A 26,108-nucleotide genomic window follows, 5' to 3' on the forward strand; every position below is an offset into this window, starting at 1 on the left:
TTCCTCTAAATCTCTACTTGTCATAAAGTTATGAATGGATTTCAACCCAATTTGGTCAGAAACATCCTTGGGGGAAGGGGAAGAGATTTTACATAAATGGTGGCTTTGACCCCAAAGGGACCAAAGGGGCGGGGCCCAATATGGGAAATAGAGGTAATTCCTTTAAATCGCTACTTGTCATAAAGTTATGAATGGATTTGAACCCAATTTGGTCCGAAACATCCTTGGGGAAAGGGTAACAGATTATGCATAAATGGTGACTCTGACCCTAAAGGGGCCAAAAGGGCGTGGCCCAGTGGGGGAAATAGAGGTAATTCCTTTGAATTGCTACTAGTCATCAAGTTATGAATGGATTTGAACCCAATTTGGTAAGAAACAGGGGAACAGATTTTGCATAAATGGTGACTCTGACCCCCGAATGGCCAAAGGGGTGGGGCCCAATAGGTGAAATAGAGGTAATTCCTTTAAATCGCTACTAGTCATAAAGTGATGAATGCATGTTCTATAAACAATTCTTGAGGTCTTTCAGACCTTAGATAGTCTGGACTTCATTAATATTTAAAGTAGTTCGGATTCCCACACTATAACCATATATAGCATTTTTAGAGTTTTACAAATAAAACAAATTGAATGTGAACATTATTTCGACATTTGGTCTAATCCAACCAGGTGAGCGATACAGGCCCCATGGGCCTCTTGTTTCAGATTTCCATTGGCAACCCAGTCAAGTAATGGATATAGGCATGTGTTTCATTAATCAATACTATATCCTGGAACTCTACTGAGTGAATCTCATACCATACAGTTGATACTAGATCTGATGTTAATTTGTTACAATATTTATAGTGCTTACGTAAATCATTGATAAATATGTTGTAAATGGCCCTTTACCAAAGGTTGAAAGTCTTTTTACACTAAGTTTTAAATGTACATATTCATTTTAATTAACAAACCTGAATCATTATGATACATAGTTTTATCTCCTCGGTATTTTACTTGTGATTTTTATAAAATTCCTTGGAATAATGATTTTATCCATACTGTATATACAGGACAATGACATGAATGTGTACCTGTATACACCCGTCTATATATACAGGACAATGTGTACCTGTATACACCTGTCTGTATAGATACAGGACAATGTGTACCTGTATACACCTGTCTGTATATATATACAGGATCTTGAAGGAGTTCTATTTACATGGACAGAACAAATCGCAAAATAAACACATTGAACCTGAAACTAACAGAGGAAATTACCAACAATGACCATCATTTTATGGTTGAAGATATAAACTAAATTTTAAAAATTTGAATTATATTGTCATTTGAAATTTGTTGTAAAGTTCACATAGAGATTTAATTGGTTCAGATGCTTTAAAGTGTTTGATTTGAGACCACCACTAGTGCCAGGTGCCCTCCTAGTGTAATCCTAGAGTTAATGTTAGTGTACCAGAAGGTGATACCATTCTGCTGTATCTACACATCTGTGCTCTTCAAAACCTCATCAAAGTTACTGTATTATTTATCATTTTACATAATTTTAAAATTATATTTTATATTTTAAATGATTGAAATCTTTATTTCCAAATCTACAATAAGAACAATGACATATTTGTTGAGAATTTGGCTGTAGCAAGCCGTCTCCCTCAAAAGTATGGTTACTTTTAAAGATTTTACATTAAATCTCAGCATTTGGAACTTTTTTTTTTTAGTTTCAAAAGAATTTTCATCAAAATGATTTGACCTGTAGAAAATTAACAAAAGGCTTTTAACTTTTCAATTGATAGTAATGTCATGATATATAATCAGCTTATACACATACGCGAGAGGAGAAAGTAGACGGTGTGGTTCCTCACTCGGTGTATGCTCTAATTTTAGCAATTTTTTAGAACATTTTGAGTTATGTAGCAGAAATGTTTTAAAGGTGTTAAAATCAGTCTAGTCATAAAGCTATGTATATTTGTTGATTCAACACATTTTCCCATGTATATTTTTTGTGAGTCGACAGATGTTTGTAAAAAGTTGTATATATTATGGTCTAACTTTGAATACATGTGTATACATTTTCATGAAGTCATTTAATTTATATTCATTTATATGATGCAATATTGTCGAGTTCCTAGGTTTAATTGTAAATACCCAGACATAACATAACACTGTAACAATAGGACCGAATTTGGTGTTGCTTCATGTTGGTTGTCTCCCCTTATTTTGTTGGCTGGTGTTGGAGACAAAAAACTCAGGATTTATCAGATCAAGTCCATGGAATAATTAGTTTTATATAAGGTACATGTCTACTTACTACAGTAAATGGCAGGAGATGTGGCGGGACATTTCTACATCACAGTATTTCTGTTTGATACTGTTAAACCCAGCGTGTTCAAAACGGTAAAATAATATGACTGCTGTTTATAATAGTTACACCTGGTACAGGGTAAGGTCACACAATCATACTTCCATAAAGAGTGACTCTCGAGGTGTAACACATACAAAGTCTATAAGTAAATGTGACATTAAAATATGAAATATTGTCAAGGAATATTACTTGTTGTCTATATGGTATTTCACTGGTAGAAAATGGAACAATTACAAGCATCAGATATACCTAAGGTGATGTTAAATATGTTGTTATGGTATAGCTCTGTTACCAATAGTGCTGAGGACATTTTCTACCATTTTCTTCAGATATAGTGTATTGTACTCTTCCCATTCTGTCCCACCAAAACAACCTTATCAAAACCTAACATTCCACCAAGCTATTTATATACATCTGTTTTAAGCCTTGAACTTGTAGATAAATCTTGCTGATATAATAACCATACTTAATTTATTAAGTAATTTCCGCTCTATCCGAAGATCCTCCTAAACAGCCTGGGAATCGTAACATGTGCCTTGGACCCCTTGACCTCTTGACCCAAAAACCAATCTACATTATGTAACTCTCTTACCAAAACTTCTTAGACAAAACATAACCTCTTACCAAAACTTCTTAGACAAAACTCAATGTCCACAAGCCTAAGTTATAAAACTTTGTCCCAAGGCCCCACTTATAACATTAAGTCCCAAGGCCCCACTATAACACTATGTCCCAATGCCCCTCTTATATCACATTGTCCCAAGGCCCCAATAATAACACTTTGTCCCTAGCCCGGCCCTCTAATATCACTTTATCCCAAGACCCAACTAATAACATTGTGTTCACTAGCCCCTCTAATATGACTTTGTCCAAAGGCCTCACTAATATCACTTTGTCTTAAGGCCCCTCTAATATGACTTTGTCCCAAGACCCCACTAATATCACTTTGTCCTAAGGCCCCTCTAATATGACTTTGTCCCAAGACCCCACTAATATCACTTTGTCCTAAGGCCCCTCTAATATGACTTTGTCCTAAGGCCCCTCTAATATCACTTTGTCCTAAGGCCCCTCTAATATCACTTTGTCCTAAGGCCCCTCTAATATCACTTTGTCCTAAGGCCCCTCTAATATCACTTTGTCCCTAGCCCGGCCCTCTAATATCACTTTGTCCCAAGGCCCCTCTAATATGACTTTGTCCTAAGGCCCCTCTAATATGACTTTGTCCCAAGGCCCCTCTAATATGACTTTGTCCCAAGGCCCCTCTAATATGACTTTGTCCCAAGGCCCCTCTAATATCACTTTGTCCTAAGGCCCCTCTAATATCACTTTGTCCCAAGGCCCCTCTAATATCACTTTGTCCCAAGGCCCCTCTAATATCACTTTGTCCTAAGGCCCCTCTAATATCACTTTGTCCTAAGGCCCCTCTAATATCACTTTGTCCTAAGGCCCCTCTAATATCACTTTGTCCTAAGGCCCCTCTAATATCACTTTGTCCCTAGCCCGGCCCTCTAATATGACTTTGTCCTAAGGCCCCTCTAATATCACTTTGTCCTAAGGCCCCTCTAATATGACTTTGTCCCAAGGCCCCTCTAATATGACTTTGTCCCAAGGCCCCTCTAATATGACTTTGTCCTAAGGCCCCTCTAATATGACTTTGTCCCAAGGCCCCTCTAATAACACTTTGTCCCAAGGCCCCTCTAATATCACTTTGTCCCAAGGCCCCTCTAATATCACTTTGTCCCAAGGCCCCTCTAATATCACTTTGTCCCAAGGCCCCTCTAATATCACTTTGTCCTAAGGCCCCTCTAATATCACTTTGTCCCAAGGCCCCTCTAATATCACTTTGTCCTAAGCCCCCTCTAATATCACTTTGTCCTAAGGCCCCTCTAATATCACTTTGTCCTAAGGCCCCTCTAATATCACTTTGTCCTAAGGCCCCTCTAATATCACTTTGTCCTAAGGCCCCTCTAATATCACTTTGTCCTAAGGCCCCTCTAATATCACTTTGTCCTAAGGCCCCTCTAATATCACTTTGTCCTAAGGCCCCTCTAATATCACTTTGTCCTAAGGCCCCACTTATAACATTGTGATCACTAGCCCCACCTGTCTTTTCCAGATGCCCCATTAATAAGTATAGCTACAGAACTTATTAATGTGTTGCTATTTTCTCACTGCTGGGTAGAAACACAAACAAAATACACGGGTAATTCATGTATGTAACCATATATACTTCTACATGATGTAATCATGCTATACAGCCATGATTATTATTCATATTAGATGTTCAAATTATAACTTACAAACCACTTATTTCCTGAAAACATTTTTATCGGTAATTTATAGATCATGATTCAGAACACAGGAATGCTGTAAGTGTTAACTTTTTTTCTTTTTCTTTTTTTTCCCCCAAAAGATTTTTTGTAACAAGAAATCAGCATATTCCAGAGGGGATGCACATGTTGGAAATAATGGTGGGAACATTATTTCTTGTACATTCATATCAGACTAAATTATTACCTACAAATGTATACGAGTATTAAATGTCCTTTTTTACTTGCAAATATCAATGTTGTCATGGTATGTTTGTATTGTAGTCACCTGATGAATATAGTTTACATTGTAAAACTACGCTATTATACAATATCGAAATACTGTACAATTAAAATGGGGAAGAATATTGTTGACTGTTGTTGGAGTTTTTGTTTAGAGTGTAACAACACAGAAGTCCGACTGTAAAACTTTCAAATACAAAATGGACATGTATAGTGTGACTGACAATGACTTACATATAATGAGGATCAGTATGTTATTTTCAATTTAATGTTGCTAAATAATTTCCTTGGTTACTGTGCCACTAGGTGTACAAGGTTTTACAACAAACACAGGTCTTAGTTTTAAAATATTTAATAATTTGCATCCATACCTACATCCAGCAATATATTTCATACCTGATTGAAAATGAATATGATTACAATGGAAATGATAAATGTATGAATTACTACATGGAACCATGAAAAAATGCATATAGCTGAATACTAACATTCAACACAGGAATGTTATACACCAAATTGATTCACAATGCATTCACTTTATATAGTACAAGTTTAAAAAAAAGGTGGAACATACCTAGGGATATGACTTATACTGGACGGAATGTTTATGTTATTACATTTGTATAACGATATTGACTAATTATCCCAACATTTCAACAGTTTAATGTCGGTACATACACCTCAATATATACTGACAAGGTACATACACATCAATTTATACTGACGGTACATACACCTCGATATATACTGACGGTACATACACCTCAATATATACTGACAAGGTACATACACCTCAATATATACTGACGGTACATACACCTCAATATATACTGACGGTACATACACATCAATATATACTGACAAGGTACATACACCTCAATATATACTGACAAGGTACATACACCTCAATATATACTGACGGTACATACACATCAATATATACTGACAAGGTACATACACCTCAATATATACTGACAAGGTACATACACCTCAATATATACTGACGGTACATACACATCAATTTATACTGACAAAGTACATATACATCAATATATACTGACATGACGGTACATACACCTCAATATATACTGACGGTACATACACCTCAATACATACTGACAAAGTACATATACATCAATATATACTGACATGACGGTATATACACCTCAATATATACTGACGGTACATACACCTCAATATATACTGACGGTACATACACCTCAATATATACTGACAAAGTACATACACCTCAATATATACTGACAAGGTACATACACCTCAATATATACTGACAAGGTACATACACCTCAATATATACTGACAAAGTACATACACCTCAATATATACTGACAAGGTACATACACCTCAATATATACTGACAAGGTACATACACCTCAATATATACTGACGGTACATACACCTCAATATATACTGACAAGGTACATACACCTCAATATATACTGACAAGGTACATACACCTCAATATATACTGACAAAGTACATACACCTCAATATATACTGACATGACGGTACATACACCTCAATATATACTGACAAAGTACATATACATTAATATATACTGACAAAGTACATCAAGGTACAACGACAGAAACTTGCATAATAAATATGTACACAGTAAAATATGTAATGGAAGATACACATCTACAATTTTAGAACACAGCAGTTTTGATGTGCGAGTATGGTTAACATAAACAGTAACAACAATTACACACAAAAATAACTCCCCATTCACTGAAATACTGACTGGAGACAATGGCATCATTGTCACAAAAACATCTGGCATTTCTGGGACACCATTTATTCTCAAAAAGAATACCCGGGTACTCGTCATAATGTGCAGATTGTACACCATCACAGAGAGAGAATTATAAATATATCCTTTCCATTTATTAAGGTCTTTTTCTTCAGTCTGATCTGTCTTTATTTCTGTTAACAAGTCCATTATCATTCAAGCAACCTTTTTCAATATCAAAAAATGTTCTTTCTACTTTTGAATTGAACCACATGGATTCTTCAAACAATACAACTTTCAATCCATTCTTTCTTTTTCCGTGGACAAATCTACTTTTTTCCAAAAAACTTTGTCAATATAAAGTAATTTGAACTCTTAAACATAGAAGATTTTTTCATTCATTTTCTATTCATGAAACATAGATCATTAGGTCTTTAAATAAATAAGTTTTGTTCAATTTAAAGATTTGGACGAACATTGTGATATTGATCACCGAGGACCGCCCCATTTGATATCGCGGAGTCCATTTAAGTTCCGCTTCAATGCCCCATTGTCTGCCCACTCCTGATCCATGTAAGCATCGTCAGCTTCTGATTGTAATTTCTGGAAGAAAAGGAGGCAAATTTACCGTTAGTTGTCTATTGAGATGTTTACATGAGATTTTTCATCTTCTGTATCGAGCACCCTACTAGCACTGCTGAGTATCAGAGCTGCTGTTAAAAAGTGGGAGCTCACCGCTGATCATAATACCCCTAATGTCGGTAAAATGTGACCTTTGAGTCTTTATTTTTGACTGATGAATACGAAAATCTAATGTGTAGAACTTGTCTGATGATCACCAATTTCTTGATCAGGCAGTTCTTACCCCTCTAACTTGACCAATGTCCACAAAGTTAAATAAGGATGACAAGTCTTTGGAAGTTTCATTGTTTGGGTATTCCTGTGGTACACCAGGACATTTTCAACAGATCAAATTTCAAGACAAATAAGTCAATACACAAAACAATACTTCATCAGTTTTGTGTGAAAATGTGACAAACCTTGTACTCCTCCTGTTTTTTGTAGTAATAAGCCATCATTTTCTTCTGCTCCTCATCATTTACAACCTGTTCTCTCTGGGGTACGCCAAGGCCGCGCTGGAAACCACATAATCATACATATATAGTGACCTTACATAGTTCAGTTTATTCAAACGAATCAATTCTAGTACAATACATGGAATATTTGTCACCATGATCCGTTGTCATTACAGCCCTTACAATATATCGTATAGAGTGTTTTTCATATTCTTATAAGACAATGAAAAGGTTGTCAAAATATCTGATATATTTTTCATTTTTTTTTTTTTTTTTTTTGTAAATCATTTTTGTATATTTTACCTTTTGAAGCTTGGCTATGATCTTTGTTTTCTCATTTTTACCAACAAAATCCTTCAAAAGTTTCCCCCTCAACATCTCCTTGCCAGAGAACCATATTGATGTATTGGCTTCAGGTAGCACTTCAGTAGAAGCCTAAGAATAAACAAAATCAAATCAAATATCTGATACACATTGCACCACACTGAATACACTACTGGTACATGTAGTTCTGAATATGAAATCTCAAATAAGGAAAGATTTTTTTATTCAATTTTCGTTATCAAGAGCGAGTGATAGAAGTATTAAGCATACACAGGTTTTTGTATCCTCAATATACGTTATAAGTTATATGAACACATTCACGGTATCCTAAAAATCTTCTATAAATATGTAACCTTAGGATTAGGTTTACTTCAGAACTTCAAATCCTCTCCATATTTTGAAATTCAACATAATGTGAACATGTAGGATTCCCTGATTCAATTCTAAGTATAACAGACACAAAAATATCGATTGCATATGTTTCCACTCATTTAATCTTAACTTATTAGAACAGTGATTGGTCTGGTGTGTCAGAATGGAGTCTGGAGAGTGTAATAACACAGACTTATATCTGTGCTCATGGACGACTTTGTCACCATGCTAGACACGTCCTGCAACTTTTTATCAACAAGAAAAGTACTGACATATTATGAGTTTTGAACAGACTTTATCATGTCTGTATGATTATCTATACATGATGTAATTCTGTGTACAAGATTCTGGCTTCAACATAAACGTCATAATAATGGCTTTGTTAAAGATGCCTGTAGGAGTGTTAATATCAACGAACTTCTCATACGATAAATTGTACCTATAGTTAACAAACTTATCATACTGATACATTGTACCTACAGTTAACAAACTTATCATACTGATACATTGTACCTATAGTTAACAAACTTCTCATACTGATATATTGTACCTATAGTTAACAAACTTATACTGATACATTGTACCTATAGTTAACAAACTTCTCATACTGATACACTGTACCTATAGTTAACAAACTTATCATACCGATACACTGTACCTATAGTTAACAAACTTATCATACTGATACACTGTACCTACAGTTAACAAACTTATCATACTGATACATTGTACCTACAGTTAACAAACTTATCATACTGATAAATTGTACCTATAGTTAACAAACTTATCATACTGATACATTGTACCTATAGTTAACAAACTTATCATACTGATACATTGTACCTATAGTTAACAAACTTATCATACTGATACATTGTACCTACAGTTAACAAACTTCTCATACTGATACACTGTACCTACAGTTAACAAACTTATCGTACTGATACACTGTACCTACAGTTAACAAACTTATCGTACTGATACCTTGTACCTATAGTTTTCAACTATATTTCCTCACAAATTATGAAATATACATGTACTGATGTAGTCAATTAAGTTATTTCCTAATTGTTTCAATGGACAGAAATTGTAACCCGTTGGCTGAATCAAAGAAGGGGAACAACTTTTCACAATAAACAGAATAACCCAATTTAGTACCCAATGTGTACCAAGATTTTGAGCAGCAGAAACAAATTGCTGCATCAAAATCCGACAAGGGATGTAACTCCTATTGAAAAGGTAAAAAATCCCTGTGGATTTTAGTATGAGGAATATCTTGGGAGTATATTACCTGTGTTCCTTCTAAATCCTCTGTGTTTTCAAACTCCATGTGTATGTTGTCGTGTGGGGGCAGGTTCATGGGGTAAACAATCATTACTGCTCCACGAAGGATATCCAAGGCCTCCTTCACTGTAGCCTGGGTCACAAATTGATCCATTTGTACTTTTTTCTGCAAAAAATCCCAAAAGTTTACTTCTATTGATTCACTCAATTAATTTTGTTGATAATTTTATTTTCCAGTAGAGTGATAAGGATTAGACTAAAATTCTAAACATGTAAAAAAGACAAACTATGCCCTGGTGATATCATTAAACTGAAACCCACCAGCCTGGTGTCATACTGTTAGATCATGATGCTTCAGTGAGGAATTAGATACAATTACAGAATCACCTAAATAAGAGGGGAGACAACTTAGATTATACAACACATATATAACAGACTACATCAATTCCTGTTTCAATGTCTCAGATACCTTGCTGATCATGTCTTTTGCCTCCTTTACTGTTTTTGTCAAAACTTCAGCCATCTTGTCGTCTGGAGCTGTGGACAAAGCAAAAATGTACAATTATCACCAGTATAGAAGTTTGTCATTTTTAGAGTCAGTCGCAGTATTGTTACATCACAATTATCATAGTATGGTTTAATGACAATTATCACAGTATCATTTAATTACAAATATCATAGTATGGTTTGATTACAATAATCACAGTATGGTTTAATTACAACTGTCACAGTATGGATTAATTACAACTGTCACAGTATGGTAAGGTTTCATTGCGATTTTCACAGTATGTATTTAACCATTTTTGTTTTGACTTGTACTGACTTGAAACTTTATACTGTTTATGTACTTGGCTCACTATAACAGACTCTAAACAGATTACACCAATCATGATGAATCAGTGTCACAGAATGCTTTTTGTACAAAACAACACAAAGGAACGATATCTAATACACTAAAGTGTAATTATAATGGAGTGGAATGCAGTCAGTGGGAATATAAAAGAGTGCTAAATATATATGTTTTCTGTAGATTTATACATGTACCGACATGTTACTCTGATCAACAAGTTCAATTGTAACAATGAAGGATAGTTTCCTTTTTTTTGAAAACTATGAAACCACTGACCAGCACCAAGCAGTCTAGACTTACCCATTCCATTCCGTCGGCCAATCGGATCCTTGTTCATCTTAGGCCCTCCACTGGGTACACATTTGTCAGCCCACTCATCCTTCAGTTTGAGATCCACTATCTGATCATCTGTCAGGCCCATCATGTTTGGTGGAAGGGTTATACCATGCTTAGCCAACTCCTCAATTTCTGTTAAGTGTATATCAATTTAATGTAATTAAAACTAATGGCACCAGTAGATTTAAACCCCTATGATATGTGAAATCACTATCACTTATCACTATCACTAATCACTTATCACTAATGATATCAATAATCACTATCGATAATCACCATCAATAATCACTAATTATATCACTAATCACTAATTACTATCACTTATCACTAATCATATCAATAATCACTATCACTAATCACTATCAATAATCAATATCACCAATCACTATCAATAATCACCATCAATAATCACTAATTACTATCACTTATCACTAATCATATCAATAATCACTATCAATAATCAATATCACCAATCACTATCACTAATCACTATCAATGAGCAATATCACCAATCACTATCAATAATCATTATCACCAATCACTATCAATAATCACTATCAATAATCACTATCACCAATCACTATCAATAATCACCATCACCAATCACTATCGATAATCACTATCACCAATCACTCAATAATCAATATCACCAATCACTACCAATAATCACTATCACCAACCACTATCAATAATCACTATCACCAATCACTATCAATAATCACTCAATAATCACAATCAACAATCACTCAATAATCACTATCACCAATCACTATCAACAATAACTCAATAATCACTATCACCAATCACTCAATAATCAATATCAATAATCACTATCAATAATCATCATCAATAATCACTATCAATAATCACCATCACTAATCACCATCACTATAATTATATCTAATCAGTACGGCTGTGCATTCTACTACATGTATTTGAATTATAAAATTGATTTATTCTGTAACTTAATGCATTTGCCAAAAGTTGTAAAGCTATAACAAAGTAATTAAACTATTTTTTCAAATTTTCTTCAAATGATGTAATTGATCGTTACAGTGTTAAGGAGTTCATGCATTGTAAATAATTGGATGGCCTGTATTACAGGTAACAGGTTAACTAAGTCACAAGCCCAACACCTAAGGTAAAGCACAATTCTTCATAGTACATTGATTAAAACTACATTTTGTTGGTGATAAATGCCAGTTAGCCTTGAGGAGTTAGTAATTTGATATTGTTAAATCATTTTTCTTCATCACAAAATTTCCTCCGAAAGTTCATTGTAGGCCCTTTCGTTTCTTAGATCACAAACCTGCACAGATTCGCTGGACCTTAAGTCGACCGTTGTGAATGGCTGTCAAATCTTTCAGTAAGTCATCAACAGGCATCTCAACTGTGGTCTCATACAAGAACTGACTCTCATCAGCTTTTTTGATATGTAACTTCACCATGTTTCACAATCTTGTGGATTTCTGTGGAAACAGTAATACTTGACTTAAGTGTTGGCATTTAGAACCATTTATACATTACCACATACAGATACTACTTAGAAATAAAAAGGGGAGTCAAGATATGTATAAAACAGTAAATAAAACAAATATCTCAAGAAACACAGCAGAGATAAAATGGGAAAAAAACAACACAATACACACCAGGAGTTTGGAAACAGCATTATATGATACCATCCACCACAACAAAAGATACAAATTTACATTGGTTTCAGTTCAGGATACAGAATACAATACTCCCAACAAACTACTATTTAAAATTGATTAACAAAACTCCAAATGACAGTTCTAATCTTTGTAACTATCAGAAAGAAACTATAGAACACATATTTTGGAACAGCCAAATAGCTAGAACAATCTGGAGGACAATCAACATTGACTTTGGGTATTGGAAAAAAACTCAAATAAATCTAACACTAAATATCAAGAACCTTATATTTGGTATTTCAACAACCGATCAAAAACAAAAAATTCCAAGCAATTTCATAATAATATATTCAAAATACTACATTTATCTTACATCAAGAAAAAAAACAGACATACATATCAATGAATTAAAAGCATGCATAACAAAAATGTACAAAATGAAGGTTGTTTGTCGGTTAACTGTGTACAGAATGCCATTCATTTCTGGTCCTTTGAATTCACTTCAACTGAACTTATTTCAACTATATTATTTCTGACTGGTATTGACACCCAGATTTAAAGTTATGTAACAAGTCTGAGTGGTTTCATTAATTTGCCACACCAGTAAAGAAGACCCAGCAGGGCGGCTGAAAAAAATGTTTACATTATTGTAAGACATGCTACTAAACTGATTAAACATATCACCATACAACAGCTCAAGTCGTCCCTAAAAATCAAGACTGTCTTGAAATCCTGATTGAGTTCCTAGCATGATTCTGACTCCTTTAATGTCCTTTTAAGATTTGTATACTACACTGTATGTGTAGAAGTTTCATTACAATAAAATACATTGGCAATGTATGATATAATAAATTAGTGTAAATTTCTATTTAAAAAAAGAAAACTCAAACATTGATACGTGTTTTTTTCCTAGCTTTATATCTAAACATTAAGTAGTCAAAAACTGAGATCAGAGAGTTTGAACAATTCATATTTCTCTCAAGACAATAAATTAGAGCCAATAACAGCAACGTCAATCCAGCAGTTCAGTTCTCTTTGAAACAGTCAATAATCCGGTGTATACATTATACATAAACATTAACACAGATATCAGCATGCTATACAGTAATGTAAGTGCCTAGCTATTTCTTTTTCACAATGCTCCCTTGCTGTAACTAGCTGAGTTGGTAACGGAATTTCCGCCGAATTCCGGTTTTTAGGGTTGTTTTGTTTCACGCCGAAATTGCAAAGTTACTCTGCAGTAATTAATTCATAATATAACAGATAAATCATCCTTCATGTATATCTAAATAATCAACACCAAACCTGTAACGAATTCTTCTTGTTCTTCTTATTGAATTTTCTCGAACAAAATTTGACGGGTCAAAACAAATTCTAGCATGTGCCCGGAAGTAAACAAGAAAGACACGGACTGAATCCATTGGTTGCGATAGTAACATGAAAAATAAACATAAACGAAGGAATGACAAATATTTGGCGTGAAAATATAAAATGGATTTTGAGAATAAAATCTGTGTGTTTGTTAAATTACTACATCAATATCACTGTTAGTAAATAAAGGTTCAGCAGTTAATATTTAATTCACTTCCGGTAGGGAATCCGGGAATTTTGTATTGCCTGAGGTTGTTTATATTTTGATGATCTTTGTGATCAAGTTATCAAAAACCACTAGAAGTATGCCGTCTTGATACAGTTATGCTAGTTTAAGTGCGGTAAGTTCTTTTGATTACTTCTTAATTTTATCCCTGACATATTGTAACGATTTTTGTGATTTCTCGCCATCAGTCTCAGACGCAGCCCATCAGACGTTAGTCTACCAGTCTACTGACGTTTACTGTCATTTTTGTCAGTAACTATATGCTTAGTACGGATCGACGTTGGAAAGTAGAGACAGACGACGACTTGGCGATTGATTTGGAACCCATAAAACCTGTGCAATCCTTCATAATATGATAATAGAAAATTATTTGTTTTAACTGTTTAATTACTAGATTATTCTACAATAATTATTGTGAAATTCACAATAGACTGTAGCCTAGGAACAATATAAAACTTCTCCAACAGGCAAATCTGACTACTAAGTATACAAAGGTCTTCCTAAAGACCTGAATCTGACATCAGATTACTGCCATAGACAGATAGAGAAGGCTGATTTTATGAGTTTACCATTGCTTGTGGTTTCCATTGAAACACTGGCCAGTGATTTGTCATGGCATGGTGATAATGATGAACTTACAAGTCATTGTGTTTACTTAAAATCACCCATGCATACCTGATACTATTTTGATCAATAGGGGCCACAAGTAAATATGAATACAGGTAAACGTTCTTTACTTCACACCTGACTACATTTCACACCCCAGCTGGTTATGCATTGAAAAGAAAATTTGGGAAATCGATAAATCCTGAGTGTTCCAAGTGTCACTGTATCAAGAATTTTGAACGGAATTTGCTGATTAAACAAATAGGGAAAAGAATCAAGAGAGACAACTACTCTAAATTTGGACCAGACAACAAGTGGCTAACAACAGGATTCAACCTGTCCCTGCAGCTACTACTGTGTTGGGTGCCATCACACTAAGGACTGAAGACATACAGAACATCTATGTATTACAAGGGAAGGCTAAAACATGCTCAACACCTTCTGGAACGGTAGATGCCAGCGATGACCTCAGAGAGTGCTCAAAGATGCCAGCGATGACCTCAGAGAGTGCTCAATACGATCTGGTCTGCATGACAAATTCATCATCCACACTTTATCAAGTTGCCTTGCATCAACAAGCCATCAAAGACAGCATTTCACACTGCTGGTTCATGTGGGCACACAGCATTCTGCTATACTGCAATTTAATTTCAGAGTAGAACATCCTAGGAAACACATGTACAGTCCTCAGAAGAATCCTAGTGAAAAACTAAATAATGTTGTTTCTCACATGTGGCTTTTAAAGTAAACTACTAGACAAAGCCTGATCAAAATCATCACTACATAAAAGCCAATTTTCTGTTGACCAATGATAGATATATTTCATTTATGTGATAGCATTAGGGTAAATTCCTATATAGACTAGCTAGTGATCTGGGGAACACTGAAAGAGCTAGTTTTTATCTTAGGTATTTGTATGTAGTGGTCAATGCACTGAATGGAGGCTCAATGAAAATTTATCTGGCCCTCAACATATGTCGTAAATAATTAACTAAAAACTGTTACCTCTAAATAGCCTGAAGACAATTTTCTTTTTATTTAATTCCCATGAGTGTAATGAAAATTCTTGGAAACATTCCTAGGAAAGACTAGTCTTGCCTCAACCTTTACACTGTTCAACAATTGTTCTCCAGTAAAGGAAAAAAACCTTTGCTACCTGATACAGATTTTTTTTTACTATGGCGCTACATGATTTTACTATGGCGGGTAGACATTTTACTATGGCGCTGCTCCATAGTAAAACAGCCCGTGGTGATCACTGATACTATACATCCTCCAACATCTAACGACAACATTTGACGCATTCCCTTATATATCCTCAATGACTACATATGACGCCTCATATTCCTCATCATTTGTGTTTGGAATTTCCCTAATTTAGTGATGCCAATTATGTATTTGACGGATTAAAGCACTGTTAACACTTTCCCATGTTCCCTTTTTGAATAAATTACCTTTATTCAACATAAAAATAAACTTCATATGTAGTTTCCCCTTGGTCACTTGTTGTGCTCATTCAATTTTGAGTCTGATCGAGAAAACAAAATGGCTAACAGACAGCCATCTTGGGTTTTAACAGTTGAAGATTGCTATCGCTATTTCTTGAGGAAGTAATAGAGGAATATTTCTCCCAACTTCACACGTAGGTTCCACTTGTTCACTAGTTGTGCCCATTCAAAAAAATTAGCCGACAGGCACTAGTCAGAAATCTTGGATTTTGACAATTGATGTTTGTTAGTGATTTTAAGGATAACTTCACATGTATACCGGTATATATGTTCCCCTTGGTCCCTATAGTTGTGCCCATTACATTTAGAGTTTTTGATTTTGACACTTGAAGTTAATTATCACTATTTCACAGAAAGTTCTTTAGATTGTATATGAAATTGAAGGTTTTTGTTGTTATCAGATTATTAAGAGGAAAAAAGGGAAAAGTAGAGAAAAGATCAGGCTTACATAGAACCAATAAAGATCGTTCAATGGCAGGGATCTCGGATCTGGACTCTCTTGTAATGCTAAACGTGACACAATAAGAAAGGTAAAGAGTTGCTTATTTTCATATATAATAATGTTAAGGCAAGGTGAAGTCTGAAAACACTTTGAAATACAGACTTGTTTAAATAAAGGATAGCTATATTATAAATAAACTCTGTAATTATTGGTAAGTTTTGTTTACTTTCAGGGCTGCACATAAACAATATGGCAACTACAGGTCAAGGTTATCTACCATACTTTGAGTCCCGATATTATGATAAGCTGGGAATCTTCACTAGACATGAAAAAGATAACAGTACAGAAGATTTTGATCCAGATGAAGATGCTTGTGATGAGAGGATTCAAGATTTAAGCAGTTCAGAAATAAAAAAGCTAGGGAAAGGGACGACGTTAATGGAACCAAGCACCCCGAGACTGATAACAGGTATGTTTACAAACTAATTAGGATTATTTTAATTAGCCTTTACAGGTTTGGGACATGTTCTCATATAATGTAATGTTCTTGATATCAACATGATGGCAACAAGAGAAATTCAATTTTTTGAAGAGGTCATCTGACCGACTATACCTTTGTATTACATCTGTCATCATGTGCCTTTCTCTGTACATAAACTTAACACTTCAAGGTTCTTCTCTAGTTCCATCTGCAAAATTTAGCACAAACTTATGAGAAATGATTCTGAGATGGTACTGATTAAAGGTTATTTTTTGTCTCCATCTGAAATCCAAGATGACCACCATCTAGTTTCCAAGGGTAATATCCATGAGATGTCTGTCATCCCCTGTCAAGTTTCCTGAGGTAATATCCATGAGATGTCTGTCATCCCCGATAAGGTTCCTAGGGTAATATCCATGAGATGTCTGTCATCCCCTGTCAAGGTTCCAAGGGTAATATCCATGAGATGTCTGTCATCCCTTGTCAAGGTTCCTAGGGTAATATCCATGAGATGTCTGTCATCCCCTGTCAAGGTTCCTAGGGTAATATCCATGAGATGTCTGTCATCCTCTGTCAAGTTTCCTAGGGTAATATCCATGAGATGTCTGTCATCCCCTGATAAGGTTCCTAGTGTAATATCCATGAGATGTCTGTCATCCCCTGTCAAGGTTCCTAGGGTAATATCCATGAGATATCTGTCATCCCCTGTCAAGTTTCCTAGGGTAATATCCATGAGATGTCTGTCATCCCCTGTCAAGGTTCCTAGGGTAATATCCATGAAATGTCTGTCATCCCCTGATAAGGTTCCTAGAGTAATATCCATGAGATGTCTGTCATCCCCTGTCAAGGTTCCTAGGGTAATATCCATGTGATGTCTGTCATCCTCTGTCAAGGTTCCTAGGGTAATATCCATGAAATGTCTGTCATCCTCTGTCAAGGTTCCAAGGGTAATATCCATGAGATGTCTGTCATCCCCTGTCAAGGTTCCTAGGGTAATATCCATGAGATGTCTGTCATCCCCGATAAGTTTCCTAGGGTAATATCCATGAGATGTCTGTCATCCCTGATAAGGTTCCTAGGGTAATATCCATGATATGTCTGTCATCCCCTGATAAGGTTCCTAGGGTAATATCCATGATATGTCTGTCATCCCCTGTCAAGGTTCCTAGGGTAATATCCATGAGATGTCTGTCATCCCCTGTCAAGGTTCCTAGGGTAATATCCATGATATGTCTGTCATCCCCTGATAAGGTTCCTAGGGTAATATCCATGATATGTCTGTCATCCCCTGTCAAGGTTCCTAGGGTAATATCCATGAGATGTCTGTCATCCCCTGTCAAGGTTCCTAGGGTAATATCCATGAGATGTCTGTCATCCCCTGTCAAGTTTCCTGAGGTAATATCCATGAGATATTTTGAGTGGGTGCAAATCATCATTTTGAATATGGTTGTGAGTAAATATAATTCAGTGTACTTATATCCTAGCAATGGTTTGAGGTGATTTGTTTTAATACAAGTGTTTACACTTTACTCATTGCTCTGTCTTTCTGGGGTTTGTTTTCTAAGAAACAAAACAACAAATCACATTGTTTGGAACAATAATTTGCATTGTGTTCTGTTTGCCAAACACAATCAATAGGGATGTGTAGAGTACAAATAGGTCTTGGATGAAATAACTTTTATTTATTAGCCATTGGAAATGTTGAAAATACTGTAATAATATGTTTTTCATAGGAACTCTTTACAATCCAATTGGTAAAAAACGATGGGACATAAAGGCTCGACTTCACCTTGACAACCCGTGGTGGATGGTACACATATTGAGGACTGATACCTACAAAGGTTACATCGTACCCACAGGACAAAATGCTGTATCCTACAAACTTATCCGAGATGAAAGCCTGGTCAAACAACATAAACTCGTTGAGATATTGTTAACAGATCCCCTACAAGATAACAGTGCAGCCCTGAACAAGTTTGAACAGTTTGTACAGTAAGTTATAAACATGTCACTATTATTCTCTGGTCAACATGTTTTCAGTGAAATCTTCATCCTGCAGATAATGACCAGTTATTTGTTAGAAGTACAGTTTTAAACTTTAAAATGTGGTATCCTCCTGAGACCTAGAAGACAAACTTTTTCCTTACGACACTGAATGGATGTTAGTTCTTTGGGGATCTCCCCACTTTAAGTTTTAAACTTTAGTTTGACATAAATTCATTTTATAAATTTGTGTTTGAAATTCCAATAAGGGAAGGAAATTTTATGAAATTTTTTTCCTAACTTCAGTAATATAAGATTTTAAGATTCCCCGGATATTTTACTATATAACAACCCTCTGTTTAGCGACAACCTGTCTAATGTGACTAACAACCAGTGATTTTGAAACGGCAGTCGCGCGTTTGTTTTCTATAGCAACCAATTTCTGTCAGCTATCTTCTGCTCTCAGCAGTCATCCCTCATAAAATTCCAGGAAAATTCAGATACATTGACTCTGGCCTGATGATATAAACAAAAGACCCCACAACACTGGCCTGATTATATAAACAAAAGACCCCTACCACCTGTTAGCCTATAATTACCGTAGCTGCCCTGGCCTGGGACTCGGAGAGAGAGGAGTCGGGTCACCATGCGTGTCGCTTGTGTTACATTACAACTGTGCATAGGTGGCTTCATTTGACACGGTCAGTTAATTTTGTGATGACAACTAGGATACATCACTTCAAGAACAAACACTGGTCATATCTGTTAATAAGATTTATTCACATGAAAGCCAATAATGCCTTTCTTAATCGTAGCTGTCAGTACAAGCGTTTGTACTGCCGCCATCTTTAATTAGTCAATACTAATAAAAAGTCGTGTACTGACACAAATATCCGGATTTCAAATTGGGTCAGAAAAAAAAATCTTTTGGTTATAAGAAGTTAGTTTATGTCACAAAATAATTAGAAGTAACACAAACATAATTGATTACTTATTGTGTATTTTTTTCTATTCAAGAGAGAAAGGGAGATAATTTGATAAATACATTTAGTAATATTTCAGAACAAAATATAAAAGAAAAAGTTCCTTTTGTATCCCTTAGACCATTTTGAGTTATGTTTTGTCTAGGACTCCACAAAATCATATTTTATTCTTTTGATAAAGATTTTACCCTTCAGATTTATAAAAGAATATATTTATATATATAAAAGTGTATGCATTGATTTGACTTCTGAAAATGTTAAAACTTACTGGTCTACTGAATTCCTTGTTCAATGACAAGTTATTTAAGACAGTCACACGTTAATTGGTTGGTGCGATCACTTTGACCTGTCTATAGTGACCGTTTTTCTGCCTCCCCTTGGGCGGTCTTTATAGACAGGTTTGACTGTACCTAAATCCGTGTAAGAAGGTAGACCTTGTGCTATTTTGGTAGGAAGAGGGACAGCAATTGAAATGGTTTTTACTGTTTCTATATTTTCCTGACATTAATTTGAAACCATTTAACTTACCCGCAGACTGAAACACGAGGAACTGCGACTAGATGTACCTCACTTGTTGAACCTGTTACAAAATTTTGAGGATTACCTACAAGACGAGGACAAGGGTATTGTCTCCCAGATCACAAAGAGGCTCACAGGATTTGGTATGTATGGAAATGAAGCTAAATCATTAGGAAATTAACGCTGTAATAGATTTATTTTTATTGGGTTAAAATTTGAGATAATCTGGATTACATCTACACTGCTAAGATATCATTTAGTGGCAGTGGATTAAAATAGGAACCTACAATTTCTTCATCACGCTTTTAATTTAGTTTTTTAAACGAACATTAATGTTCGGTTATTGTGATCAAGAACTGGACTGAGAAATATAACCATATATGGTAGCCACATTCACCAATACGCCATCTACTGTCTGTTTCAATGAAATATGGCTGCCCCCATTGCCTTACGCTTCAAATAATTTACTTGCAAAAACATCTTCGTTTTATATAGTAGTTTTACCGAAAAGGTTGAAATGTATTCAGTAGGTGTTTTCAAGATGCATACGATTTGAGAAATGCATAACTCTAGCGAAATGAAAAGACTAAATGAACCTGAACTTTGCGAATAACTCCGGTCCAGGTCAATATATTTATGTAAACAACTATTGCGCAGGCGCATTCGTCTCCGGATGTTTAGAAAGTTTTGCTCTTCTGTGTTCTTTCCAAAACGGCTGACATTATAGCATAGGTCTGCAAATGTGTCCGCGATTTACTTAAATGTGTAATATATATATTCTAGAATGTTACATCATTATCAACTAGGTGTGTATTTCTATAATTTAGAGAAAGAAATATATCAATGACGGCATACGAGACGATACATTGTATCATACTATACTGTAGTTACTGTACGTGTTTGCGAGAAAGAACTGTACATATGTACAGGCTTACAATTAGGTGGCATTTGTGGTCAGGGTGACTGGTCATAGCGTTAAAATTGTCATCGATTTCCATATACCATTTTCCTTTGACGAAAATGACCCAATAAATCAAATGCAAATGATAATATCTTGCTATGTGCACGGGATTGCTTGTTGTAGGCGATACTTGGAACGTATTTACTGTTGTAAGGGAGGTAACTGCAAGATTTACGGAAATCAAAAATAAACCAATTTGATTGGTCGATTCTTCCATGACTTTGGCAATGGGTTTACAATCGAAGTGACAGATAACTACGGCAATATTCAGATGATATCAACAATAACATTTTTGGATACGTGTGGTTGGCAGTTGTTGTCATGTTTAAAATGAACAATTATATAGCTTGTTTTTATTTCGGCAAAGACGAGAATATTTACTGAAACGGACCACACGTGAAGCAGACTTGGAAATACCGAAACGAAGAAAAATCGGGCTTAATTATAATATAAATTGGCATTATTTTCAGAGGATTGACCAAAATATATGTTCTGCAATGCCTGATTGTATCATATATAAAATATTAGAGGTTTATTTGACCGAATTTTAAATTAATTATTCATTTGCGAATCGCGGCCCGATTGTCGTTGGAGTTGAATTACCGAAATGGCCGATAGTCGACCCAAAATCGATATTTTTACGAGAATTTTTGTTTTCTTTTACATGAAAGTATTTTGAAATAATTTGCAAAATACCGAATTCACGACCAAATTTTCGATTGCAACGAACTTCTGTGACGGTGTTAAGTTCATGTTAAGTTATATCTGATTAAAATCCAAAATCAGCTGTTACATGGCTACGTTTACTATGCACTACGTCTACTAGGTATTTTTTTTTAAAGACGGAAATCCGGATTATCTAAAAACAAATGCAAAAATACTTGTGATATTCACTTAATTTGATATTCAGTCGTTAATTGTTATCTGTAGTTTGATAACTTCTGATATTTTGTGATCGATACTCTATATAATATTGCTGTGGAACTTGTGTTATTTTTCAAACAAATTCATTTTAATAATTTGTTAATTTAGAATTTTCATCAAGTCATAATCAAGACACCATACTTCAAACACAGAGTAATCGATGAATTGATAAACTGAAAATTTAAGTCAAGCAAATGAGTTAATATTTACCTTAAATATTTTTTCAATATACAACAAATGTTCAGATGACTATTTGTGCCATGCTGTTACAAGATTTCAGTTACAATTCTAAAATTGAATTAGTATGTAAATATATGTTATCCTGTCAATATCCACAAAGCGAGTGTAGTCTACTGTACTCAAAGTCATGCCAGTAGATAGCGGTACATATACTTTCTGCTTACATCTAGTGCTTACTTGTGTGAACTATTAATCAATAACAAAATGGTTCATATATTTCTATATATGACTTCACAAATTATGTGGTGTCTGAAGATCTGAATGAAGTGAATAAACGATGTATTAAATTATTTTTATGAAATATTCAAGTCACAGATCATTCTCTTTTTTAAAATATTGATTTCAGGTCCATTTTGGTAATTCAAATATGACGGCAATCAGGCCTCGAATGGCGAATGATTACAAACATTTTAAATACGTCTCGGTCAAATAAACCCCTAATATTTTACATATGATTAATTTTGACATTGGAGAACATATAATTGTGTCCATTCTCTAATATAAGCACTGGTAGAAAGTACAGAATAGAGCTTGATAAATATATAATCAAAATTACTAATTACCCCGGTAAATATAACATTTTACGTAAACCTCCCATGACTGATGGTGAACTTAAACTTGCAAATCTCCTGTGTCATTCCAATTTTGATATGTGTAAATATATACACGAACGGTATATATATAGATATAGATATGGAATTATTCACAAATTTGCATACAGTTATGGAATCTTATAACACCCCAAAAACTGTTCTCTCCACATAAAGGATGTGATTTGTGCAATTACATTGCTGAACTGTGTGGTTCACTATGATTGGATGGTCAACATTGGAAAGGGACAATAAATAGGGAATGTGTCATCCCATCGAATGGACTGTAACCTTTATCAGTTTGAAGTTGAAAATGAAGGTTGAAGTTTTCTTTTCCTGTTTGCTGAATTATTTGATGAAGATAGTCTTTATATGGTTGTTATTCTTTATCACATTGTGTACAATGCTGTAATTATAAATAAGTATATCTTCTCATATAAAGATTTAATAACATCAAATGATTCCTGAACAAAAGGAGTCGAAGTTTTTTGTTTTGAAGTACCATACATGCTTGAGTACAGTTTCAATAGGATACATTCCTTATCCGGGCCTTGATTAGCAGCTCTGGTTTTGGTTTTCAGTAGTTCTTTATGTGTGTTTCATCATATTAAGTTGAAATATGCTAAACTAACGATGGAACTAGCCTAAATTTAGTGCATATTAGAAGTTGGCATCAATAAGGTCACAGAGTCCTGGCTGTATTATAACTGATGATGGCTTCCCGAAAGAAAGAAGACATATTTTATTTTCATCCATCCAAGATAGATCAATAAACTTCCAATTTCAATCAGGACCTTACAGAAATATGCATGTGTTCAATCATATCAGAACAGCTGCAAACATTTCAAATAATTGGCAATTAATTCCTAAACCAATATCAGTAAATTTATCGACTTTAAACTTAGAAGATTACTGATTTTGCATTAAACAATAATGTTCGTTTACAGTACTTCCAGTACTTTGATTCTCAATTTCGAATTGGGAATTCTTTTTATTAAAAGCATCGTCCCAAAATTGGAGGGAAAGACACTGTCAGATGAGATGTCTGTTCTCTATTGATAAATAATAACATATATCCACCCTTTTTACAATACAGTAAAACCTCGTTTTATTGCCACCTTCTGTTCTCCGCGATTTTGGCGATATAACGAGTTTGTCAGTATATCGGGTTTGCCGCTCAAACCCAAGTTTGCTGTCCAAACACTATGACTAGTGCTTCCCTAACAACTGTAGACTTTGAAAATCAAAATATAATTAATTCATATCAAAATATTGCATCAAATTTTACATATACATGTATATGCTTTGATAAGAAATAAATATTAATTTTAATTATTTCCCCGAGAATGTCATCGTAATTTGCATCACATGATCTAGTAATCGTAACATGATTTTCACCATTACCTCGTTTAACTGTGTGCATGTTCTACCGGGCGCCAAAAAATGTTCAATTGTCGTCTGTTTTGCCAACAACCGACAAACTGACAAAGCAAACTGTTGAAGAGATAAACAGTAAAACATTTCTCAATTTCTGATTCAGCTGTAGAATGCTTGTGTTCTAGAAATTTGACAAAGTTTCATCAATAACTCGCGCGAGTAATGTTTTTAGATATTTGTCCGGGTTTCCGGTTACTGTTAACGTTGCGTCATCACGTGGTACGATACCTCTGTGTATCCGACATCTTACTGTTGTCTCTGGAGTAATAGAGTCCCATAATATTTTAACAAAGTGTGGAACGGTATCACAAAAGTGAGTTTTATTCATCATAACTTACGAAACTTACCTAAAGAAATACCACAAAGCACTAGCTATGGTTCATTGATTTCATGTGTGTACACGCGCTCGCGGTGTGTACAGCTAATTATCTGTCAGTTGGCAGTCAGTCACGTCACAATAACATATAAACACGTCCTTCTGGACTCAATTTGGCAGTATTAACGAGGTCAATATGATATTATTTTACTGTTTGTTCTTGAAATATGATGGCGGTATGCGAGTTTGGCGGTAAAACAGGCGATTAGCGTGGTAGGAAATCTGTTCTGAATGAATTCATGGCGATAACTCCGATAAGCGAGTTTGGCGGTATAACGGGTGGCAATATAACAGGGTTTTACTGTACTTACAACAAGCTGGAGGTGTGGTCAACACCACAATGGTGATAGTTCGGATTACAGAGGTGTGTATGATTAACAATACCTTATTAGTTAGCTTCCTTAACACATTTAGGTGTCTACTGGCTAGATTAACTGGTCATGGCCATTCATGCCCAATACTGTTGACACTGCCCCTCTTCCTCATTTTGACACTGATCATGGCCATTCATGCCTAATTCTGTTGTCACTGCCCCTCTTCCTCATTTTGAGACTGGTCATGGCCATTCATGCCCAATATTGTTGACACTGCCCTCTTTCTCATTATGGGGCCGCGGTGGCCGAGTGGTCAAGGTGTCCCGACACTTTATCACTAGCCCTGCACCTCTGGGTTGCGAGTTTGAAACCTACGTGGGGGCAGTTGCCAGGTACTGGCACGTCCTTAAATGACCCTGGATGTTAATAGGACGTTAAAGAAAATAAACCAAACTTTCTCATTTTGAGACTGGTCATGGCAATTCTTGCCCAATACTGGTGACACTGCCCCTCTTTCTCATTTCTCAGTATTAACTTGATTAAAAAGGGAGAAATCCAGAATTAGATGATATCACTAAATCAGGAC

General features: G+C 35.1%; 2 protein-coding genes across 4 annotated transcripts in view; one reads left to right on the forward strand and one right to left on the reverse strand.

Annotated features, from left to right (window-relative positions):
* Positions 1–5,250: 5,250 nt before the first annotated feature.
* On the reverse strand, positions 5,251–13,981 carry LOC117327924 (cilia- and flagella-associated protein 298-A-like). Of its 2 annotated transcripts, XR_004532754.1 has the most exons (9): positions 13,867–13,981; positions 12,219–12,378; positions 10,874–11,041; positions 10,193–10,260; positions 9,731–9,889; positions 8,047–8,178; positions 7,708–7,803; positions 5,678–7,270; positions 5,251–5,594 (listed from the first exon to the last, which is right to left on the reverse strand). XR_004532754.1 is itself a non-coding variant. In XM_033885170.1 (8 exons), exons 2-8 carry the CDS (start codon positions 12,355–12,357, stop codon positions 7,157–7,159), a joined length of 876 nt encoding a protein of 291 aa, XP_033741061.1. In that variant the 5' UTR covers positions 12,358–12,378; positions 13,867–13,981; the 3' UTR covers positions 5,251–7,156. The 2 variants fall into 2 exon arrangements, 1 of the variants encoding a protein (XP_033741061.1); XM_033885170.1 differs by having other exon boundaries at positions 5,251–7,270.
* Positions 13,982–14,105: 124 nt separating this feature from the next.
* The window catches only part of LOC117327923 (DNA helicase B-like), a 34,720-nt gene continuing 22,717 nt past the window's right edge, over positions 14,106–26,108 (forward strand). The window contains exons 1-4 of one of the 2 annotated variants that reach the window (XM_033885168.1): positions 14,106–14,273; positions 16,947–17,183; positions 18,929–19,187; positions 20,696–20,823. In XM_033885168.1, the coding sequence (XP_033741059.1) occupies positions 16,964–17,183; positions 18,929–19,187; positions 20,696–20,823 (607 nt within the window). In that variant the 5' untranslated portion in view covers positions 14,106–14,273; positions 16,947–16,963. Of the gene's footprint in view, positions 14,274–16,685; positions 16,803–16,946; positions 17,184–18,928; positions 19,188–20,695; positions 20,824–26,108 lie in introns of those variants that run through there. The other variant, XM_033885169.1, reaches the window with a different exon arrangement.

This window comes from Pecten maximus, chromosome 5 (assembly GCF_902652985.1).
Source record: "Pecten maximus chromosome 5, xPecMax1.1, whole genome shotgun sequence".
In the NCBI taxonomy this organism is placed as follows: domain Eukaryota; kingdom Metazoa; phylum Mollusca; class Bivalvia; order Pectinida; family Pectinidae; genus Pecten; species Pecten maximus.

Bases quoted from the DNA above. Each gene is read 5' to 3' on its own strand.
- LOC117327924 (XM_033885170.1), bottom strand. From the start codon at position 12,357: ATGGTGAAGTTACATATCAAAAAAGCTGATGAGAGTCAGTTCTTGTAT. The intron at 7,804-8,046 runs GTAAAATATACA...TGTGGTTTCCAG, and splicing joins TCATAGCCAAGCTTCAAAAG to CGCGGCCTTGGCGTACCCCA. The intron at 7,271-7,707 runs GTTTGTCACATT...CTTTTCTTCCAG, and splicing joins AAAAACAGGAGGAGTACAAG to AAATTACAATCAGAAGCTGA.